Consider the following 16212-nt stretch of genomic DNA (forward strand, 5'->3'; position numbering starts at 1 on the left):
GGACAAGTTAGATAAATATTGGGACATTTTGTAAGTGGATAATGCACTGAGGCAATATCTCAACACGGACCATCAATCACCCACTGTAAGGTGAACAACCTGAGGGGCATGTTGGCCCACAGTCATTACAACAGTAACCATCCAAACTAACTTTTTGGATTAAAAGGTTGTAAGTGGGGATTTAACACATGTGGTAGTTGTGTGGCATGCAGAACTATTGCAAAGTCTTTAGCATTTTTGGATTTATCAGGCTCTCATGAACATATAATTACCCAAAATACAAAATGAATGGCGCAACCATTACACAACCTGTCCTATGTAACCCCATCTACATAGGAATGACCAGCAGAAAACTGGGCTGACTTGTGAGGGAACAAGATCTTGGTGTCGAGGCCCCCTAGGAAGAGCACGAAACCTCCCTCAAAAAGATCCTTAACCATTTCACAAGTCAGATAGATGCCTCTTGAAGATGAAGGGTCATTGATTCTGGGAAAATAATTTATGGAGACTATTAGCCCAGCATAAAATAAACTAGATTGTCACTCTGGACACAGTCCCCTCCAAAGGGTTCAATGACTGAGCGCCTCTACCTTTTATAGGCTCGTAGGAGGTTTCCGGATATACATATTGATACATTAGACATTGATCCCTTCATCTTTTATTGTAATCACATGTTCTAGATACATATAACTTTTTTTATGTTCATTTTATTATTTATAGGTCTAGGGGGAAGAACAAAGCCATCGAAGTTCAGGTGCCACCTATCCAATACGGAACGTAAAAGTCTTCACACGAATACATTTTTCCAAAAAGTATCATTAATTCTGCATATTGCACAACTTTGTGCACCAAAGTAATTTTTCTACCATTTTTAGTACCTTTATTCAATGGGCAAAAGTTGTGTGAGAGACATCCCCTTTTTTCAGTGTGTGATTTTACACCCTTTGCACTTGGTTCTATCAGTTCTGCTGTCCAGTGTAGCAGTTAAATCCCAGATATAGCGCTGGAACCTGTAGTATTGCTATAATATATATATATATATATATATATATATATATATATATATATATATATATATATATATATATATATATATATATATATATATATATATATATATATATATATATATTTACAAATCACAGCTATGAGTGCCTTTAGGTCCCCAGCTGCAATGACAGCCCATTGGCACATTCGATCAAGTCACAGGTGGGGAAATGTTGGAAGAGGGGAGGGGAAGTAGAAGCTACAGTGACAATCAATCCATTTACAAGCAGCTATCAGATCTACAGCAGAATTTAGATGGAGCAACAGCACAGATATCAGCCAGCTCTGTCACTCCGGTTACAGATGCTGGTGTCTGTTGCGTATGGTCCGGGCTCAGCACATACATGAGGACTCCACATTGGACATACCATTATGTTCTTGCCTGCCATTTAAAGCCATGTGCAACTTTGTTACTTTTTAGCATGTTACGGGAACACCTGCAATACCCTCATACTATTGCGACAATTTGATGGCACATTTTTTGTTATACTCCATATTGATTTCTATTTACTTTAGTAAATTTCCTTAAAATATTTCTGACTGGTACCTAAAAGCAAAAATTCAAAACAGAAATTAAAATAGGGTTTTTTTGTTTTTTTAATAATTTTATCCAGCATGGCAACTTATGAATCATAGCAATTCACTATTAGGCCGTGAAAGGGTCAGCATCTATATCTCACTACATCTGGGGTAAGCCCGATGAGCACAACACTCAGAGGAGACCGATGCCGGACCCTTTCACTGCCATCATCTATACTCCAAATGAGTACCTTCTGATGTCAATTCAGCTGAAGGCAGGAAAATAGACTGATAAACAGGAGGTTGGACGCCACATGCATGCTTTTTTATTTTATTTTGCAACAGGAATGAAGATAAATCCACTAACAAAGTGATTTTCAAAACTTCATGAATGTCCGTGCTGGATGTAATTATTATTAAATAAAAGTAAATAAGTAAAAATTATTTAACCAGTTTATAAATACAGAGATTTTGTGTTTTGTTTTTTCTTCATTTTTTCCTCCCCTTTTTCCAAGAGCCATAACTTTTATTTTTCTGTCAACAATGCCATATGAGGGCTTGTTTTTATGGGACGAGTTGTTGTTTTGAATGACACCATTCATTCCACTATACTAGAAAACCAGGAAACAAAAAATTCAAGGTGTGTTGAAGCTAGAAAAAAAAAGCCAAACAAAAAACAAGTGTGGAATTGCACTTTTTTTGCTATTTCACCACTCTTGGAATTTTTTTCCCATTTTCTAGTACAACACATGGTAAAACCAATGGTGTCGTTCAAAAGTACAACTCGTCCCGCAAAAAAATAAGCCCTCACATGGCCATAACAGAAAAATAAAAAAGTTATGGCTCTGGGAAGAAGGGGAGCGAAAAACGAAAACGCAAAAACGAAGAAGGGCTGCGGCGGGAAGGGGTTAAATCAGCCATCATGTGCGGGAAAGATGCGGGCTCTGCATGCAGTTCTTTGAATAATGAGCAATTATCCAATTCTGCTTGGCTGATATAGCCCACGTAAGGAGAAAAAAAAAATGAAACAACATACATATAAAGTGAACAAACCTTTTTTGCTGCCTGAGATTTTCAGAGCATCAATAACTTCAGAAGCCCAGTTATCATAGGATTCTGCGCGAAACTTCACAGCATTCATCATAGGATACAAATCATCCAAGGTGTAACGATATCTGTTACAGAAGCAAGAATTAGGCTATAAAGTCATAGCACTACAATAATATTGAACTGCAAAAAAACAAAAAACAAAAAAAAACAAAGCAATATATCAATACTAATAGGATTATGAAAAGGGAAAACTTCAATGCTGACAAACATAGGACTTGCATATCATTTGATTACTTTGTAGTAATCATGGAATAAAACTAGCTAACCTAATAGATAGAAAGAAAAGCTATACATGTAACATCTATCTACAATATCTACATCAGTAGGTCGGTATTAGGAGTCTTACCCCAGCTTGTACTTGTAGGTTGGGCACGAGCAGAGAGCATCAACATGGTGCAGACAGACGAGAACTCCGGGGCTGCATGGGCAATATACAGCAGAAGTGAAGCAGGTCGTCCTACATTTCACACATTGCCGTTCATCATCAGCTACCTTTTCAAGATTGATCTTTTCAGATTCCACAACCCCCTAGAGAAAATAAATGAAGGATGTCATTAACCTTGTTTATTATGTAATCAAAAGTGTCTCCATTTAAAACCACGTATTAGTAACCAGGGCTGTGGAGTCGGAACCCATTTTGGTGGAGTCAGTGTCATAGGTTTGGCTTACCAACTCCACAGCCCTGTTAGTAAGGCAAGGTAGCTAATTGCATGACAAGTAACTAGGAGTTTTGCATAACAGCCAAAAAGGAAAAAAAAAAAAAAAAAAAAGTCATCCATACACATGGGTGTAGGTCTATGACAGCATACTTGTATTTCAGACAGAAAAACAAACAAAAGGATTCACTAGTAAAACGCAGCCAAATCTAAAGGTACTGTCACACTAGACGATATCGCTAGCGATCCGTGACGTTGCAGCGTCCTCGCTAGCGATATCGTCCAGTGTGACAGGCAGCAGCGATCAGGCCCCTGCTGGGAGATCGCTGGTCGGGGAAGAAAGTCCAGAACTTTATTTCGTCGCTGGACTCCCCGCAGACATCGCTGAATCGGTGTGTGTGACACCGATTCAGCGATGTCTTTGCTGGTAACCAGGGTAAACATCGGGTAACTAAGCGCAGGGCCGCGCTTAGTAACCCGATGTTTACCCTGGTTACCATCCTAAAAGTAAAAAAACAAACACTACATACTTACCTACAGCCGTCTGTCCTCCAGCGCTGTGCTCTGCTCTCCTCCTGCTCTGGCTGTGAGCGTCGGTCAGCCGGAAAGCAGAGCGGTGACGTCACCGCTCTGCTTTCTGGCTGCCCGGCGCTCACAGCCAGACCAGAGAAGCAGAGCGCCGAGGACAGACAGCAGAAGGTAAGTATGTAGCGTTTGTTTTTTTACTTTTTAGGATGGTAACCAGGGTAAACATCGGGTTACTAAGCGCGGCCCTGCGCTTAGTTACCCGATGTTTACCCTGGTTACCGGGGACCTCGGGATCGTTGGTCGCTGGGGAGCTGTCTGTGTGACAGCTCTCCAGCGACCAAACAGCGACGCTGCAGCGATCCGGATCGTTGTCGGTATCGCTGCAGCGTCGCTATGTGTGACGGTACCTTAAGCTTTACTCACAAGACTGTGAAACACGGAGTTTTCTAAGGATCTACTGAGAAAAGTCTAATGTGTATGGCCAGCTCAGATCCACAGATCAATAAGTATACTAGCCCCTTCACCCAGGGAAATTTTACATTTTTCATTTTCGCTTTGTGCTCTCCTTCTTCCCAAGCCATAATTTTTTTATTTTTCCATCAATATGACCATATGAGAGCTTGTTTTCTTGCGGGACAATTTATTGCTGTGGGACCCCATTGATGAATACAACAGGAGGTCCCATGTAGTCTGTCTCCCACGAAAACGGAAAAAATTCCAAATGCAGTGAAGTTGCAAAAAAAAAAAAAGTGCAATTCATGTTCACTCTATGGTAAAACTGACCTAGTAATATGATTCTACAGGTCCGTCCGAGTAGGCAGATACCAAACGTGTATCTTTTTTTTTTTTTTATTTAAATGATAAAAAAAAAAAAAGTGAAATTTGTATTAAAAAAAAAAAAAAGTTTTTGCCTTTGTCACAATTTTCCAAGATCTGTAACATTTTCATTCGTGATCTGGAGCTGGCTGAGAGGGCTTATTTTTTTGCACCAGGAGCTGATGTTTTCATTGATACCATGTTGGGGTAGATCCGATATTTTGCTCACCTATTATTGCATTTTATTGTGATGTTGCTGCAAATAAAAAAATGTTTTCCCTCATTAAGTAATTTACCAATTGTATTATCTTCAGTGGGGCAAAAGGTGGTTGATTTGAACCTGTGCTTTGTTTTCTTACATATTTTTTAAAACTATTTCACTTTTTACTTTACTTAATAGTCCCCTTAGGAGACTTTAAGCAGCAATTGCTTGTGCTATACATGGCAGAGCTTCAGCATGGTGGTGCAGTGGTTAGCACCGCAGCCTTGCAGCGCTGGAGTCCTGGGTCAAATCCCACCAAGGACAATATCTGCAAGGAGTTTGTATGTTCTCCCCATGTTTGCGTGCGTTTCTTTTGGGTACTCTGGTTTCCTCCCACATTCCAAAGACATACTGATAGAGAATTTAGATTGTGAGCTCCATCGGGGACAGCGATGATAATGTGTACAAAAACTGTAAAGTGAGGCGGAATATGTTGCCGCTATCTAAATAGATTATTATTATTATGTATAGCCAAAATCACAATCTCCTTTGAACAAGGTGGCGTTCACGAAAGTAATATAATGTTTTCTGCAGACCCCCCGGCTATCATGATAGCTCATCAGCCCCCCACGATCACGTGGCAGGGGAGACGATTGGCAGGACTTGTGACACACTTCCAGCCAGTGAATGTTAAATACAGCTCTCAGTGATTGACAGCGGCATGTAATTTGGTAACAGCAAGCAGCTATTGGAGGCACTAACAGTGCGGGGAAGAGGCCATCAAGTACGGGAAAAGATGCGGGCTCGCATCAAAGGCAGGGTCGCGGCTGATAACGTATACGTCATTGGTGGTGGAAAAGTTAAAGGGGCATTTCCAACTCAGATATATAAGGATATGCTAAAAAATGACAACCTAGAAACAGCCCCATTTACGTGTTCTCTTCATTTCATGGACCATAACCTATAAGAAGGGAACCTAGGTCAGATGATAGTGGGAGACAACAAAAGGATTCTACCTAGGACTACAGGTTGGTCTCACAGCTGGGACCTCCCATGATCACTTCAATGGTAGTTCTGAGTTTCCTATTTCTTTTTACTGCACAATTACAGTGAGGTGTCTGAACAGGGAGCTGGTGGAGCATGTCAAGCTGGTGTGTGATACCATATTCTGTAGTCTCACAGGCTTTGAATGGTGGAGCATCAAGCATACTTGGCAGCTGATCTATTCAAATCCGTTGGTCCACAACCAGACAGTCCAACGAGGGGAGACAGACCACATGGGACCTACTGTTCTAGCCATCAATGGGGGTCCCACAATAATTATACATTTATTATCTTTTCTAGGGTGCATCATAACAGAAAAAAAACGGGTGTAATAAATTACCAAGGTAACACATACTCTTACCAATTTTCGGACATTCTCTCTAAGAGCTTTCTCCTCATCAATCAAAATAGCTAGATCTTTCTGTACAGAGGATGCCAAAACAATATCCAGCTCTTCTGCTTTACAGGCCATCTTGCAGATCATCTCATCATGAGAGAACACACAGTACCGGTTCAGAGCTCGATAATGTTCCACACACTGGCGCCCAAGAGGCAGCTGAAAGGAAGTGACACAAGCTTTTAACACATGCAGGGTACAAAATTGTGTTTAAATAGAAATGTTGAAATGGAAATCTAGAAAGGTTTACACAATTCTACTAGCTGATACTTGTAGTCACCAAGCCAATCAATACACACTACACTATCTACTCTAAAAGGTACCGTCAGACTGAACGATATCGCTAGCGATCCGTGACGTTGCAGCGTCCTGGCTAGCGATATCGTTCAGTTTGACACAGCAGCGATCAGAATCCTGCTGTGATGTCGTTGGTCGCTGCAGAAAGTCCAGCACTTTATTTCGTCGCTGGACTTCCTGCTGACATCGCTGAATCGGCGTGTGTGACGCCGATTCAGCGATGTCTTCGCTGGTAACCAGGGTAAACATCGGGTTACTAAGCGCAGGGCCGCACTTAGTAACCCGATGTTTACCCTGGTTACCAGGGTAAAAGTAAAAAAAACAAACAAATACTACATACTTACCTTCCGCTGTCTGTCCCTCGGCGCTCTGCTTCTCTGCCCTGTGTAAGCACAGCGGCCGGAAAGCAGAGCGGTGACGTCACCGCTGTGCTTACACAGGGCAGAGAAGCAGAGCGCCGAGGGACAGACAGCGGAAGGTAAGTATGTAGTGTGTTTTTTTTTTTACTTTTACGCTGGTAACCAGGGTAAACATCAGGTTACTAAGCGTGGCCCTGCGCTTAGTAACCCGATGTTTACCCTGGTTACCGGCATAGTTGGTCGCTGGAGAGCTGTCTGTGTGACAGCTCTCCAGCGACCAAACAGCGACGCTGCAGCGATCCGGATCGTTGTCGGTATCGCTGCAGCGTCGCTTAGTGTGACGGTACCTTAAGGCTATGCTCACACACAAAAGGATCCCACCAGGATGTAGGTGACGATTGCTCCTAAATCCACAATCTGCTAGTACCCTGCCCTAAAATAATGTAAATAGCGCATTTAATTTCTATGAAACAATTAACACACTGTGGGCTTTAAAATCCCTAATGTCTATTATGGCTACAGATTGCGTTCTTAAAAATACGCTTTTTTCCTAGTTCAGATAGTCAAAGTGGATTGCCCCACCTTCCCAAATGCAAATTCCCAAATAAACTATAAAGCCACAGAGTCAGCTAAGAATAAATGGCGATTTCCAAGATGGTGAATGCTGCTGACAAGTATAAGTGCCATAAAGCAGGATCAGAATAAGGAACTAGTTATGCAACAGATCTGCACACTTGTTTAACTTCATGCACATCAATGGAAAGATTTTTGCATTTAGGTAATCGCCCATACCCAGTCCACTGTGCAAAAATTGACAGCTTCTGCAAAGTTGAAGCCCTGATTAAATCCACTGTGATATGCCCGAGGAAAAGTGATGACAAATTCGCCAGCACACTGATTAGTTCGATATATCTGTAAGAAAAAAAAATAAGTAATAAGAGAAAAATAGTCAAACAAATCCACGTAGAACTATTATACCCTAAGATATGTGAAGTGAAAGGACAATGACAAAGGCAACCACCTAAAGTGCTGCGCAGCACAATTTTACCATAGTCCCATTTTAATAAAAGTAAAACAATAAAATGGTGTCTGCTTCGTGTCAGATTTTCCATTCATTCAAAATCCAATTGCAAATGTAGTCCCAATAAATGGAGCCACCGTTAGACATACCGGCACACCATGAGACATCAACGTGTTTGGATTCATGATGGTAACCAACTGATGGAGGAGATCAGGTTGAGAAATAAATAACTCGGGAGCCAATTTCTTCATCACCTCCTCCAGCTGTTCTGCAGCATAGCCAGGAGCACCATACCAAGTCTTGGGCTCACCCCTGTCAAAACAGTAATGGAAAACTAAGCCACGGGTAGTTAGGTGCTAGATTACTTGGATGATTACAGGTGGTGCCCTACCAATGTAAGTAATTAATAGAATAGCTCCAATGATCTTCAATATGCCAACAAAAAGAGGAGAAGCACATTCCCACATAAAGCCAGGGCAACTTCATCCCACAGATATCAGCAGTTATATGGGCCAAGACCGATGCATCCATCACAGGCATATTATTCAAATTCCATCCACAGTCCAGGTATTCCTACAAAGAATAAGACAAACTAGCACTATACAATCGATATGGTCTTAGTCCAAGGTCATTTACAAAAAGTTATTTACCTCATCTTCTTGTTTTACACGAAATTTCCCATCTCGCACAGGAAATCCACTTCCAAACTCTTTTGAAGCAATATCTGCTCCATACTCAACCGTCACATCTTCCTCTATTGTGCTCACTAGACGCCAAAACTCCTTCTCCACCAGCTCGGTGGGCACCATCTGGTAAATGAACGGGAAGAACTATATTCTGCTCTTAACCAACAAGAAGATGCCATGATACACCAAATAGACCTACGTGCACGGGCATATTAAAGTAGTCGGACTTGAAATTGTCTGCCATTTCTCCAAACATACGTAGCGTATAATCCCGAGCTGCTTGCTCAAAACCAAAAGCTTCCTGTGGCTTACTGCACTCCTAAAAGGGAAGAAATCTAAGAGTAAGAACAACTGAAAAACGGAGATTTCATTTACCCTCATTGTTATTATGCTATTTGAATTAAAAGCACAAATATGGTTGGATAGAAATGTAGCACTAGGGTGCAAACAACTTATTACTCTGCAGGATTGAGAAACAGAAAAGGAAGAATACAGGACTCTTAAGGCAGAGACTCACTTTAGTCAATGTTTTGTGATTTCATTTCCCCCCCATGCATCTTTACAGTAAGGCCATGTTCACACAGTGCGTTTTTTACTGCGGAACCGCAGCGGTATTGCCGCTGCGGTTCCGCAGCAGTTTTCCATGCAGGGTACATAACAATGTAACCCTATGGAAAACAGTCACTGCTGTGCACATGGTCCGTAATTTCGTTTAAAAAGCCGCGCAGAATAGCTGCGGCAAAAAAGAAGGAGCATGTCACTTCTTTTTCCTGAACCGCAGCGGTTCTGCACCCATAGACCTCCATTGTGAGGTCAAAATCGCAGTAAAACCCGCAGATCAAAAATATATCTGCGGGTTTTACTGCGATTTGATGTGCAGAACCGCTGCAGCAGGAAGTGCGGGGGAGCGGGCGGAAGTGCGTGGGCGGAGTGTGGCTGCCCCCCCGTGCTCCGATCCCGCCCCCCCGTGCTCCGATGCCCCCCCCCCAGTGCTCCGATGCCCCCCCCGTGCCCTAATCTCCCCCCCTTATACTTACCCGGCGTCCCGGTGTCCGTCCGGCCGTCTTCTCCCTGGGCGCCGCCATCTTGCAAAATGGCGGGCGCATGCGCAGTGCGCCCGCCGAATCTGCTGGCCGGCAGATTCGCTCCAAAGTGCATTTTGATCACTGAGATATAACCTATCTCAGTGATCAAAATAAAAAAATAGTAAATGACACCCCCCCACTTTGTCACCCCCATTGGTAGGGACAATAAAAAAAATTAAGAAATTTTTTTTTTTTTTCACTAAGGTTAGAATAGGGGTAGGGGTAGGGTTAGGGGTAGGGTTAGGGGTAGGGTTAGGGGTAGGGTTAGGGGTAGGGTTAGGGGTAGGGTTAGGGGTAGGGTATTTTCAGCCATTTTAGCCCTAAAAAGCTTCCTAGGAAACACACAGTCTCTGCATAGAAAACTGCATAAAAAAAGGATAAAAAAAAACGCATCAAAAAACGCATCAAAAAAGGCATCAAAAAAGGCATCAAAAAAGGCATCAAAAAAAGGACCTGCGTTTTCTGCCAAGAGCTGCAGTTTTTTAAAAAAAACTGTCCTGAAAAAAAAAGGATGGAAATCCTGAACGTGTGAACATACTCTTAAGGCTCAGTCAGAAATCAATTTTTTGTATACAAGTTCTATTTTTGTTTTTCACAGACAGAACACGTACCTAGTATAGTCTATGCAACTGTTCACATGTCTGATTTTTTTTGTGGACTGAGTAGTCAGCGCAAAAATAAGACATGGCAGGTATTGAGCCACCATCGAAACTTTCAAAAAGAACCTGAAGACCTACCTCTTCCGACAAGCCTATAACCTGCAGTAACCACCGATGGACCAAACCGCTGCATGACCAGCTCTACCCTCGCCTATTGTATTCTCACCCATCCCTTGTAGATTGTGAGCCTTCGTGGGCAGAGTCCTCTCTCCTCATGTACCAGTTATGACTTGTATTGTTTAAGATTATTGTACTTGTTTTTATTATGTATACCCCTCCTTACATGTAAAGCGCCATGGAATAAATGGCGCTATAACAATAAATAATAATAATAACTAATAATAATCCAATGGTCTGATCAAAATTGGTAAAGTAAGTCTATGGGTCCATAAAGAAAAAAAAAACTGGATTTTTGGTTGCTTACCGTAAAATCTGTTTCCCTGAGCCTCCATTGGGGGACACAGGAACCATGGGGTGTATGCTGCTGCCACTAGGAGGCTGACACTATGCACAAAAAAAGTTAGCTCATCCTCTGCAGTGTACACACCACCGACTGGCATTATGCACTTCAGTTAGTGAGAAAGCAGTAGGAGAAAATTAATAAGGTTGAAAAACAACCACAAACATGAGAACTGTAAACGTGAGAACAGTCATAGAACATAGAACAACAGAAACTGAATAACATGGGAGGGAGCTGTGTCCCCCAATGGAGGCTCCAAGAAACAGATTTTATGGTAAGCAACCAAAAATCCTGTTTTCTCTAACGCCTCTCATTAGGGGACACAGGAACCATGGGACGTCCAAAGGCAGTCCCTGGGGTGGGAAAACAGACTTCCATCAGGTCAGAGGACTCACCACTGCCGCCTGCAAGATCCTATGCGTCCGCCGAAGCATAGGTATGGACCTTGTAAAATTTGGCAAACGTGTGGATGGAAGACCAGGTTGCCGCTTTGCAAAGCTGTAGGGCGGAAGCCCTGTAGTGCACCGCCCAGGAGGTGCCGACTGCCCGGGTAGAGTGAGCCTTTATCCCAGGAGGGGGCACTCTGTTCTTGACCCGGTAAGCCTCCAAAATTGCCGTTCTGATCCAGCGTGCCATCAGGAATGACGAAAAGAGAATCCGTCTTCAAGGAAGAGGACGTTCTATCCAGGTAGATCCTCACTGTCCTGACGAGGTCCAGCTTGTTCAACGATCGCTCCAGAGGATGAGTCGGAGCAGGACAAAAGGAAGGTAGAACGATGTCCTCGTTGAGGTGGAAGGTGGACACCACCTTAGGAAGGAAGGCAGAGGCCTGAGGACCACCTTGTCCTGCTGGATTACCAAGAAAGGAGGTCGGCAAGAAAGGGCCCCCAACTCGGAAACGCGGTAGATAGAAGTGATGGCCACAAGAAAGGCCACCTTCCAAGATAGAACTGACAGGGGAACCTCCAAGAGAGGCTCAAAAGGGGAAACCCTCAGAACGTCCAGCACCAGATTTAAATCTCAAGAGTCCACAGGGCCCTGTACGGAGGAAAAGCATGGGCCACGCATTCAAGGAAGGTCTTAACCTGTGGCCGAGAAGATAGAGTCTTCTGAAAGAGGATAGAGAGTGCAGAAACCTGGCCCTTCAGGGAACTAAGAGCAAGACCCGAATCCTGTCCTTCCTGAAGGAAGGCCAAGATGGAAGGCAGGGAAAAGGACATGGGTGAAACACGGTTGGACTCGCACCAACGGAAGTAAGCCTTCCAGGTACGATAGTAGATCCTGGAGGACGAGGGCTTCCTAGCCTGGATCATGGTGTGAATCACCCGGTCCGAAAGGCCGGACACTCTTAGACCTGCAATCTCAGCAGCCACACCGTTAAACTGAGTGACCAAGAATTCGGGTGGCAGATCGGGGCCTGAGACAGAAGATCAGGCCTGTCTGGAAGGCGCCAGGGGGCGTCTGCGAGAGGATTGACGATCTCCGCAAACCAAGCTCTCCTGGGCCAATTTGGGGCGATCAGAATGACAGACACCCCTTCCGCTTTGATCTTTTTCAACAGCTTGGGAAGTAAGGGAAGGGGTGGGAGCAGATAGGGCAGCACGAACTGCGACCAAGGAATGGCCAGAGCATCGACACCCACTGCAAGGGGGTCGCGAGACCTGGAGACGAACCGATGAACCTTCCTGTTCATTCTGGACACCATGAGGTCCACGTCCGGAGTCCCCCATCAAAGACAAATCTGATGGAAGACCTCCGCATGCAAGGACCATTCCCCTGCCACATGAGCCTCGCGGCTGAGGAAGTCGGCGGCCCAATTGTCCACGTTGGGGATAAGCACTGCGGAAATCACCGGAACAGTGGTCTCTGCCCAGAGGAGGATCTTGGATACCACGGCCAAGGAGCTCCCGAGTCCCCCCCTGATGGTTGACATATGCCACCGCCGTAGCATTGTCCGTCTGGATTCGGATCGGTAGACCCCTGAGAATTCTTTCCCAGTGACGAAGGGAGAAAAAGATGGCCCGAATCTCGAGAATGTTGATCGGGAGAGAAGACTCCTGCGCCGACCAACGACCCTGAACGGTCAGGTGGCGAAACACTGCACCCCAGCCGAGCAGGCTGGCGTCCGTTGTCACCACCTGCCAGTGAACTGGAAGGACTGCCCTGGAAGATGAGAGGTGACATCAGCCACCAGTTGAGGGACCGCTTGACTCGGGAAGATTCGGATCGGACGATCCAGAGAGAAGACAGACCTGTCCCACTGTGACAGAATGGCCTGCTGAAGAGGTCGAGAGTGAAATTGGGAGAAGGGAATCGCTTCCAATGTTGCTACTATCCTCCCCACAACCTTCATGGCCAATTGGAAGGAGGGGAGCCGGGGACCCTGGAGCAAGCGTACGTCCCGACGAAGGATGGATCTCTTGTCTTCGGGAAGGAAGACTATTGGTCTGACGAGTGTCGAAGAGCAAGCCCAGAAAAACGAGGCGCTGGAAAGGAATAAGGCAGGACTTCTTCCGGTTGACCAGCCACCCGAAACAGGCTAGGGTGTCGAGGACGATGGACAGACTTTCGTGAGCCTGAGAAAAGGACGGAGCCTTGATGAGGATGTCGTCGAGGTACGGAAACAGGACCAGGCCTCTGACTCAAGATGGCTACCAGTGCCGCCATGATCTTCGTGAAAACCCTGAAAGCGTTTGCAAGACCGAACGGCAGGGCGACAAACTGAAATTGGTCCTGGAGCACCGCAAAGCGCAGGAATCAGTGATGTCCCGGGAATATCAGGACGTGGAGGTAGGCTTCCTGAATATCTATGGAACATAGAAATTCCTGAGCCTCCATGGAAGCTATTACTGAACGAAGGGATTCCATCCTGAAGTGACTCAGACGAACTCTCCTGTTCAGCAATTTGAGATCCAGGATGGGACGAACCTTGCCGTCTTTCTTTGGTACCACAAAAAGATTGAAATAGAAACCTGTGAACCGTTCTTTTTCTGGGACGGGAACGATTACCCCGGCTTTGAGGAGAGAAGCGATAGCTGCGAAGAAGCCCAGAACTAGAGCGGGATCTCTTGGAGGTTGGGATTCAAAAAAATGATCCCGGGTCGAGAAAAACTATTTTGTTTTTTTTGTAAATTCTTTATTTAGAATAAAGGTCGGAAACGTTACATGCATTTAAAGTCAAGATAATCGAGCAAATCGTAACAATAGCAGCAAGCGAATCCATCCTACAAACTTTGGGGATTGGAGATAGAGGGAAGGGAAAAGAAGGGGGGGAGAAGAGGAAAGATTAGGAGGAGAGAGGGAGGGGGGGGGGGGGGGGAGAACAATAAACATAACAAGTCCAGTACATGTGGTTGAGGTACTTGAAAACAATCGGAACGGTAACATATGTTCTCGGTAATAAAATAGCATATATAGCAATATTAAGGAACGATTGAACGAAATGTTCTCCATGGAAGCCAGTTATTAGCAAAACGATCATGGGCATGCGTCTCCCAGCTCGATAGTTCCTCCATTCTACAAATATGGTCAATTTTATTGAACCACTCGCTCTGTGTTGGTGAGGTTGTACTTTTCCAGTGGATGGTTATTAGATGTTTTGCAGCACTGAGCATTAGGGGTAAAAGGCCGTGCCCAGTGGGCTTAAAATTATTTGTGGGGCACGAGAGGACAGCTTCAACCGCAAATAGGTCAGTTTTAATTAGTTTTAGCTTCTTAAGTGTTAGGTTAACCTCCCCCCAGAAGTCCCTAATCCCCATGCAACCCCAAAATATATGAGTATGATTTCCCTGGGCAGCCCGACATCTCCAGCACAAGTCAGAATCCGCTAAACCCAAATGTTGAAGTTTGACCGGTGTCAAATGCCATCTAATTAATATCTTATATGCATTTTCCTGCAACAAGATGCAGCGAGAAAACCCCCTGGCCGACCTCAACATTTTGGAGATCTGGTCCTCTGAGAAGCTGAATTTGAGCTCGGATTCCCAGGAATAAATAAAAGATGGTTTCAAGGGCTGAGAGGGGACAACCAGTTGGTAATACGAGCGAGATATAATTTTATATCTAGCTGAGCCCGTTTTGAGCATGAGGTCCAGCAACGACCAATTTGATTTTTGAGGGAACCTTTCTCTAAATTCTGAGAGGATACGTTTAGTGTGGAGTTCCTGCAGGAAATTTTTTGGAGACTGTGTGGCATTACTAGACCAAATGTTGTTGTTAAGAATTTTACCTTCATAGAAGTTAGTGAGGGAGTCCTTGGGGAGCTTTGACCATAAATTGTATGAATCCTTAAAATCAGGATTAACCAAATAGGGAATAGCTGCGATGGGTGTTAAGGATGAAGGGAATGAGTCCAATGGAAGTTCCTTCAAAAACTGTCCGTCTAACGTGGAGGGTAGCTAAAGTTATTTCGTCTAGACCCAATGAAGTCGTAGGTTTCAGGTGTGACCACAGAAGTGGTATCCCTCCAATGTCCAGCAATGCTGCGTCGAGCATGTCCGACGTGCCCCTTTCTAGGTCAATTACTATTCTCAGCCATCTACTAAGGTGTATAGCTTTGTAAAATATATAAGGGTCCGGTAGTCCCAGACCTCCACAAGAAGTGGGACATGTTAGTAATTTGAAAGGTAGCCTAGATGGCTTATTTTTCCAAACAAATTTAATTATTGAGGACCTTATGTTTTTAAAGAATGTGAGGGGGAGACGGATAGGCAACATACTCATGAAATACAATATGATAGGCATAATGTAAGCTTTAAACACGTTAATACGTCCAATCCAGGACAAAGTGGGAAGATTGTATGATTTCATCAATGTTTCTAGTTTTTTTTATTAGGGGGAGGAAGTTAGATCTAAATAGATCTGTGGGGTCCCTAGTAATCCAAATTCCCAAATACCTTATAGAGGATGTGGACCAGGAGAAGGGGACTAGTTTACGTAGGGTAAGAAGTTGAGTGGCTGGGTTATATTAAGAGCTTCCGATTTTGTATTGTTAATTTTGAAATTTGAGAGCTTGCCAAAATTGTTGAGTATATTGAGGATAATTGGGAATGCATTAAGAGGGTTAGAGACCAGGAATAACAGATCATCTGCAAATGCTAATGTTTTTATCTCTATTTTACCTAACCGTAATCCTTGAATCTGAGCCTCCTGTCTGATTCTCTGTATGAGGGTTTCGATTACCAATATGAACAAGGAAGGGGATAGAGGACATCCCTGCCTGGTACCATTGTTAATATTAAACCCATCGGATAAAACACCATTCACCCGGACTCTGGCAGTGGGAAAGGAGTACAAGGAGAAGACCGCTGTAATAAACGGTGGTGGA

At 44.1% G+C, this 16212-nt stretch overlaps 1 protein-coding gene across 3 annotated transcripts in view; it reads right to left on the reverse strand.

Moving 5' to 3' along the window:
• The window catches only part of KDM5B (lysine demethylase 5B), a 106043-nt gene that overhangs the window by 28785 nt on the left and 61046 nt on the right, over positions 1 to 16212 (reverse strand). For all 3 annotated transcript variants that reach the window (XM_069756406.1, XM_069756407.1, XM_069756404.1), the window contains exons 10-17: positions 8882 to 9001; positions 8647 to 8805; positions 8388 to 8569; positions 8146 to 8308; positions 7768 to 7887; positions 6284 to 6478; positions 3023 to 3204; positions 2620 to 2741 (exon numbers count right to left, since the gene is read on the reverse strand). In XM_069756406.1, coding sequence (XP_069612507.1) covers positions 2620 to 2741; positions 3023 to 3204; positions 6284 to 6478; positions 7768 to 7887; positions 8146 to 8308; positions 8388 to 8569; positions 8647 to 8805; positions 8882 to 9001 — 1243 coding nt within the window. The remainder of the gene's footprint in view (positions 1 to 2619; positions 2742 to 3022; positions 3205 to 6283; positions 6479 to 7767; positions 7888 to 8145; positions 8309 to 8387; positions 8570 to 8646; positions 8806 to 8881; positions 9002 to 16212) is intronic.

This window comes from Ranitomeya imitator, chromosome 3 (genome assembly GCF_032444005.1).
Source record: "Ranitomeya imitator isolate aRanImi1 chromosome 3, aRanImi1.pri, whole genome shotgun sequence".
In the NCBI taxonomy this organism is placed as follows: Eukaryota; Metazoa; Chordata; class Amphibia; order Anura; family Dendrobatidae; genus Ranitomeya; species Ranitomeya imitator.